The sequence below is a fragment of the Podarcis tiliguerta genome (genome assembly GCF_965153285.1).
Source record: "Podarcis tiliguerta genome assembly, chromosome: 1".
Lineage (NCBI taxonomy): Eukaryota > Metazoa > Chordata > Lepidosauria > Squamata > Lacertidae > Podarcis > Podarcis tiliguerta.
In genome coordinates, this window is record NC_139534.1 from 95,599,165 (window position 1) to 95,607,234 (window position 8,070).

The 8,070-nt window shown below is 41.6% G+C and overlaps 1 protein-coding gene across 1 annotated transcript in view; it reads right to left on the bottom strand.

Moving 5' to 3' along the window:
- SPRED1 (sprouty related EVH1 domain containing 1) overlaps window positions 1-8,070 on the bottom strand; it is an 85,222-nt gene that overhangs the window by 24,789 nt on the left and 52,363 nt on the right. The window contains exon 2 of the mRNA XM_083453162.1: window positions 4,691-4,865. Within this exon, the coding sequence (XP_083309288.1) occupies window positions 4,691-4,865 (175 nt within the window). The remainder of the gene's footprint in view (window positions 1-4,690; window positions 4,866-8,070) is intronic.

The following is an 8,070-nucleotide window of genomic DNA, read 5'->3' on the forward strand; positions in this document are numbered from 1 at the left end:
AAAAACACACAGTAACAGCAGCAGACTAAAAAACGCATCAAACAATTCACTGGAAAAAATGTCCAACAGAATAAAACAGGTTCTTAAGAGCAAGCTTACAGCAGGCTTGGTGAATCTGTCTTATAATGTTATTCCATAGTTCATATGCCAGTACTGCAAAGGCTCTTCTTTGTCGTCCCTTCTCTCGGCACTTTGGTTGGCAAAGGGACTATAAGGAAAGTCTCAGAAACTCAGCACTGACCATGAGCAGGTTGATACTTTCAAAATGTTTCTTAGGCTGCTGCTCTGCTACTGTCACACATTCTTGTTTTAAAAGTATATTGACTTATTATTGGTTTGTATTGAATTGCATTAATTGTTAGATGTGTTTTTTGGTTTTACTTTACTATGGCTTGGGTTTTTATTTTAAACTGTAATTATATGCTCAAATTGTTAGAAGTGTAATTTGTGTTGTTTTCCAATGCTTTGCTATCACTGTGGGTTGCTTTAAAGTGAATTTTGTTGCTGGAATATCAGCATACAAAATATTAATTTAAATCAAAACTTTTGCAAGCATATCTGAGTGGGAAGGACCCTGGCTTAATGGCGGAGTTTAAGATTTGCATGCAAAAAGTCCCAGGTTCAATCTAGGTTTACTGGCTGAAATCCTAGAAAGCCAGTCAGTATGGACAATACTAAGCTTCCTATGTTCACTCTTGGTTGTTGAAAAGAGGGACTGATATGTTCTAAACCAAGCTTTGCGAATCTGATGCCCCCTGTATGTTCTGGGTTACAACTCCCAAAACATGCAGAGGGGAACCAGGTTAACAAAAGCTACTTTAAATAAACCAAGAGAGTGTGTGATCCACCCATACTGCATGACTTGACTACTCAGGGCAGCGTGGATAGCGCTGCAGCAGATGACACGAATTTAGTTTTTCATCTAAACCAGGCATGGCCAAACTTGGCCCTCCAGCTGTTTTGGGACTACAACTCCCATCATCCCTAGCTAACAGGACCGGGGATGATGGGAATTGTAGTCCCAAAACAGCTGGAGGGCCAAATTTGGCCATGCCTGATCTAAACCTTAATGGGTGGTTTATGGCAGGTACAAACGGCAGAAATGCAAGAGATGACAAATACAACATCTCTCCAGTTGGCCAGCTGAGCCCATGTGTCATTCCTTCCTGTTGCCATTTGCTCCATACCTTTCAGTGCTATTCTCGATTTCCTCTGGCACCCAGTCCCAGCTGCCACATTTCCTTATGATTTTGCGCATTAACACATTAACTGGGAAAGAAGCAACCATGCGGGGAAGAAAATGAACTGACCAGGCAACAAGCCTGATAGTTTGAGCTAAATGTTGGTTCTGAAACTTGTTTTAATGGTAACTCTAATACTATAAATTATTTCCTAGGATCAGTGAAAACAAAGTTTCTGAAGTTCCCATGCTGTTTCTGCTGTCCTGTGTCAGTCAGCAGAGGCAGAATCACCTGGAGGTCTTGCACAATACTTGCCTAGCTCCACCACCATCAGCAAGTGTCTATGCCATTGTCACATGCTCAGCCTAAACAGCAGCAGCAGAAACAAACTTGGCCTCATGGGTAAGAGCTAGTAAATCATTGCCACAGCTCCCTACTCTTCTCAGATACAGTAGAAGCTTCTCTTCCCAGTTCTTCCCACTTTCAACTGTTCACGTTAGGGAGCGCATTCGTTCTGCGTGTGCCCAAAATTACAAGACAGATTGGGGTGATTCAGGGAAGGTTCTTTCATGTTTCCAAGTTGGACGGCACTCCATGCTGTCATGAGTCAGAGCAGGGACTCCTAAGCTTCTGAGTAGCTCTGTGGTCTTGGATGTTCAAAAAACACATTTTGGAGAAGTGAAACCAAGATTGGGGGGGGGGGCGGTTGTCAGGGGGAAATCTTTCATTTTGATGGAGAGTTCTAGCTTTGTAACCACAGTGAATTATTTCCCCAGAGAACTCCAATCACATTGCTTTGGGGGGGGGTGTCATATCTTCCCATATGTAAGTCAATGCAGAGATCTCCCTTGTAACTCCAAAATCCAGTGGGGTGGGTAAATTCTCCACGAATGACCCTTGGGGCTAAAGGGTCGCCGCTGGGAGACAACTTTAACCCTATCCTAGTATTTCCTGGGGGTTTCTGGTGCCCCCCTCCCTCCTGATTCTTTTTGCACTGCAGCTGTCGTTCAGAAATTTGGCAGGTTTCATCCCATCAGAAGGGGTGACCAAGCCAGCAAATTGCATACAATTCTCAAAGAAAATCAAAAGGTTATAGACTTTCTTTTGTTTAAAACATCAAACTTTAAAGGTACCCTGCACAAGTACTTCTGGATGTATTTGTCTATAATTTGGGCAGGCTTAATCCATGCCGGATGGGTGGTTGAAAAAGAAAAGAACTTACAGCGTCTTTTAGACTGCACATTACTACAAATGGGGGCGAAAAAGAGAGACATTTTAAACAGGCCAAATTCAGTCTTAAATTGAGAGCCACATTGAAAAGTCACAGAGGAGCTCTGAAACAAATCTGGCTGGAGATACAGGTCAAATTTTGTGGCCGATGCAAGTAAGAAAAGCTGCTGGCAGAGAGAAAGAAAGAAGTGGGGAAAGGATTTGCTTGCTTTTTCAGACAATAAATAGCTTCGTGTTACTACCTAGGGCTATTGTGAAATGGCAATAGGAATTTATTTGCTCAGCATATGGGTGTCAGCATCTATATAGGATGACAAATCAAGATGCAGGGTAGAAAGGAGTGGTGCCCCTTTAAAAGAGGATAATAAGCAATCAGCCAACACTTTCAAGGGGAAAAAGAAGTTTCTCTTTAGAGGGTACTACCATATTTACTCGAAACTAATATCACATTTTTTGGCCAAATAACGTTGTGAAAATTAAGGTGCACATTAGATTCAATTTGCCAGCAAATACTTTTTTGGTTTCAAGGTTCTGAAAATTGAGGTGCACATTAGATTCGATGGCACATTAGACTCGAGTGAATATGATATATCCTTGACTATCACCCCACAACATCTGATAATATGCTTAACACGCCCCCGCCCCCAGTCTCATATTCTAGCCAATACCACTGTTTCGCCTGTACTAACCAGTTATTTCTGTCCCCACGCTAAGGTCTGCCACAAAAAAATAGAAATCTATCTGGAACACGTTGCTTCATGTCATTGGACATGTCATCTCTGAAGATACTCATTCAAAAATCTAAGAATAATTTTCAGCACTACAAATAAAACCCAACCAAAACCACATTCATGAAAAGATTTACATCACATATCAGCAGCTCAGCTGGTAGCATGAACACAGGAAATGGTCTCACAGGATAGCAACGCATATTAAAAGTAAGCCTTATGATTCGTTTAAATGGTGGCAACATTATTTAGGACACAAATTATTTATTATTTATTGAATTTGTGTACTGCCCTTCAACTGTAGATCTCAGGGCTATTCACAACATAAAAATACAAGATAAAAAACACAAAATGCATAATAATAAAAATAATACCCCCCAATAAATATACCCCTGAAATAAATATTTATTTCTTTGGATTGCCTTGTGCTGGGTGGTGGTCTGCGGGGTGGAGAGGAGTCTTTATGGAAGTGGCTCCTGCAAGGCTGGCGTTAACATTTAAGGGACCAAACCGCAGGGGCAGGGACTGGCTATGTAGATATTTTAGAGTGGGGATGCTGATTGAATGGCTTGAACTGATGTGGCTGGCTTCTGCCCTTGTGGAAAGGTCCTGCATATATAATCCCAGCTTTGAGGGAGCCAATCTTGGAAGTGACTTCATTTAGGTTTCAGGTAACTCTTAAAGGGCTCCTGGTTTCCAGCGATTCTGTGGGTAGTTGTATCAAACACGCATAAGCAACTCGGGATAAAACACAAAGTTGTTGTCCTGTTTGCAGAAGCTCTTCTGAACCAAATGAGGCATCCACTGATGTAAGAAAAAGGAAGGCAATTTTGGGCAGTTTCCCTGCAGCCTCTGTACCACCTTCCATGTTGCACGGAAAGGTCCCTGAATTATCGGGAACAGATTTGGGTTGCAGGGTGCTGCAATGGGAAAGCGGAATTGGCAAAAAGTTCCGGCACCTTTCCAATGCTTCTTCAGTTCTGGAACAAACTTTTGCTTTTAACTTGTTTTTAATTGTTTACGATTTTACTGTATGGTTTTAAAGTTTTGCATTGTTGTAAACTACTATGATACATTGCTATGAGTGGAATATAAATATATTTATAAATAAATAAAACTCTGTTTCCACATAAAATTAATGTCATATTTATGCATTCTATCCCACCATTTATTGTTCTTAAAAGTGATTAGTTTTAAGTTTTCCAAAATGACTGAAGCCCAGGTTGAAGTGGTCTAGCTTTAAAAATAGAACTTGGTGTAACAATATACTAGACTACATTCCTATTCTTATTGTTTGTTTTACAGTTTTACTGTGATTTTTATAGCCTAGTGTGAAATATTATTTGGGTTATGAAACGAGAGGCAATTTTTAAAAATTAAAATAAAACACTCTCCTCTGTCTCAGACATTTGCTTGTTTTTGGTTTTTTTATCAAATAACAAAATGAAACTATTATCATAAAAGCACCTTACTCCCATATTGTCCAGATTAGAAAGATACACAGAAATATGAATGTTCATAATGGCAGAAGAAAGAAATAGTTGTCTTTACCGTTTTATCCCTGAGACGCTCCCCATGTATAAGAAAATCAGCACAGCCATTTTCTTCCTGGTGAATGACTTTGAAAACGGTGACATAGCTTAGACCACCCCCTCCAAGTGGTAACCATCCACCGCTTGAGTCATCACGGGTCATCACCACAGCTCGCACACGGGCATAACTATTACTGAAAGAGAGAGGTGAGAAAAAGCAGTTAGTTGAATGTGATTTAAACTAAGTCAGTTCACAGCACAGTCATTTGCACTTGTCAGGGAATGGTCTGAAGACGAGGACTGGGGAACGCATTCTATGGCAGACCAGCTTCTCTCTGATGGAGAGCTGGAGGGCGAAGAGTCACAGAGAGAGACACAGAAGCTGAACAGCTTAGGGAGGAGTTATCCAATTACAAGATAATAACAAGGGAGCCAGAAGGGAGGGGGCAGCTAGTTGAGACGTCACTTGAGAGTTTAGGGGACCCCCCTCTCCACGAACTCGGAGGTCCAAACGTACATATCAGAGAGCAAAGGAGTCAGAGGGAGGGAGGAACTCCCCGTTGGTGCCTAAAATGCTGTGGAAGTCGGAAGGAGGATTTAGAGTAGCCAACTGCCCTCCCTGTGGAGAGCTGTGTATTTGTGCTTGCAGCATGATGCTGTAATAAAAGGACTATATCAACTGCATGTTAATTCTTATTGTTACCGAAGGAAGAGGAGGGCTCTCCACGCCTGACAGCACTATTCGAAACATTTACATCTTCAACAACTCTACTTAAATGCACACTTCTTAGCAATTCAGGGGTCTAAATAGGAAAATACTGTATGCTGTGTGGAGACCACCAATTTAAGCATACACCTGTATTTTATGGTTCCAATGGTTTAGGCAGAGGTACTGCTTTTTTTATACAGATATATACCATATTTTTCGCCGTATAGGACGCACCGGCCCTTAGGACGCACCTAGATTTTTTTGGGGGGGGGGGAATTAAAAGGGGAAAAAATTATTCCCCCCCCCCAGGCTGCGCCTTCCCGCTGTCCCCCGAGTTTGCGGGGCTGGCGGTGGGGCTCTCCAGGCTTCAGCAAAAGCCTGCATTTGCCCCATAGGACACACATACATTTCCCCTTCATTTTTGGAGGGGAAAAAGTGCGTCCTATAGGGCGAAAAATACGGTAGATGTATAGATATTTCTTTTTCTGATAGTGTTTCTATGGTTTCATCATGGTCTTTGGCTAGTACAATAATGCTTATTTACTTCTTACTAATATTTAATTTGCCTTTTGCATTTCTCCCCCTAGCTGCAGTCCACTCTAACTGAGTGGACTATTCAACATTCCTGGCTTGTCCAAAAATGTTCAGCAGAGTGCTACATAGAGCTGTAGTAAGCCAAAAATCTAGGTGATACACCACTAGGTCTTCAAGAAGTGTTCCCAAAGCTCAGTCCTCGAGCCATTTGCATGAATTCCTGATGGTATTGATCAAAAAAATGGGTGCTGAGATAAGAGCTGGACAATTTATTGACTGAAAAAAAGTCAAAACAATGTAAAAAAATCTGGTCTCACCAAACTGAAAATACCAGGGGGTTTGTGACAGCCTTGCATCAGAATGTGTGGCAAGGCAGTATCACTCACTACTGGTAACTATGGCAACAGTGTTGGCAGAAATGGTCCTGTTTGTATTCAGTTGTGCACTGTCTTAATTTGGTAAGAAATGAATGGGTACAGACTGGATCAAAACACCCCGCTGCACTAAAGCCTAAGCCAAGTAAAAGATCATTATGTTTGCACATTTGCTTCCTAAGAAGAGCCGCTTAAAATTGTCCAGCAAGCTTCTCTTATCACATTTTCAACTCCCCCTTTGCCCTTATAATGGTTAAAAGGAGTTACTTTATTGCTATTCTACACTAGTATGGGCATGCATGTACGATCAGAGCCTTTTATATCAGAGTTCTAATTACAGGTAGGTAGCCGTGTTGGTCTGCCATAGTCGAAACAAAATAAAAAAAATCCTTCCAGTAGCACCTTAGAGACCAACTAAGTTTGTTTTTGGTATGAGCTTTCGTGTGCATGCACACCTCTTCAGATATATCAGAGTACAGGGGATGCTTGGTTGCGAACGTGATCCGTGTGGGAGGCACGTTCGCAACCTGCAGCGCCGCGTCTGTGCATGCGCGGGTTGCGATTTGGTGCTTCTGCGCATGCGCAGAAACCCAGAAGTAACCTGTTTCGGTACTTCCAGGTTTGGCACGGTGCGCAACCTGAAAACGCGCAACCCGAAGTGTCTGTAACCCGAGGTATGACAGTAGTCTGAAACAGCCACTATCTCCTCTATTTACCACTGATCAGAATCACACTTCAACGGAAGGAAAACTCTCTTTAATTGATACAGGTTACCTAGACATACCCAAATACTTGTATTTAGATATTTTGTTGTATATAGTTGCTAGAATTAGCATGTCTAACTTCTACCTTTGAGCAGTGGGACTGAAAGAAGTGGTGGAGTCACTGCCACATCCCATGCTGGCCTCATGCTAGCCAGGGTGGAATGTGGGGTGCCCCCCTTTTCTATTTTTTGCACCAGCTCCACACACACACACACACACACACACACGACAGCATGTTTCCCTAAAACACATGCAAACTTGGAACAACTGGAAACATAAAGTTCAAGAATCCGTATAATTTTCACTCTCAACCATCACAAGTTTCAAAGGGTACGGTAATCTATACTGCTAACTCCACTGGAAATCATAATAAATTAATCACTTAGTCTTTGTAATGAGAAAATAGACTCTCGTCCTGGTTTAAATGAGTTCCTGATCTGCAACTCATGCGCTACATATTCCTTGGAACTAAATTTCACTGAGGTTTCTTAGGGAGTGTCAAGGAAGTCTTTAAAAGCTCACTTACAGATTTTAGTGTTTCTAGTTTTAAGGGAGTGCCCATTCTTACTCCAGAAGCCCAAAATCATCGTGCTGATTGTTGTGATGGAAACTGTTGTGCAATCACACAGTGAGACAAGATGACAGAGATGGAAGTCGGAGAAAGATCCTTTATTTATAGGCATACCTTCATATAAGCATTTTTAAACTTTTTGTATTCCACCCTTTTTATATACCCGGTAACTCTTTCTCAACTGTGTACTCATGCAAGATAGATCTTTTGCATCAACTGTTCCAAGTGTGCTGTTTAGAGAAACAAGGAGGATCTTAGGGTAGTCTCACAAACTAATGTATGCAAATATATGAGGTGATGTGAAAGTTCCGTGTTGAATGCTTGATAAACAGTCATCGTCGTTATCATCATCATCATCAAAGAAGCTATCCTTTGAGTTTGCAGGCCCTATTATGTATGCGCAGATAGCTATTGTTGCCTTAATGTTTCAATTTCCCCCCAGAATCA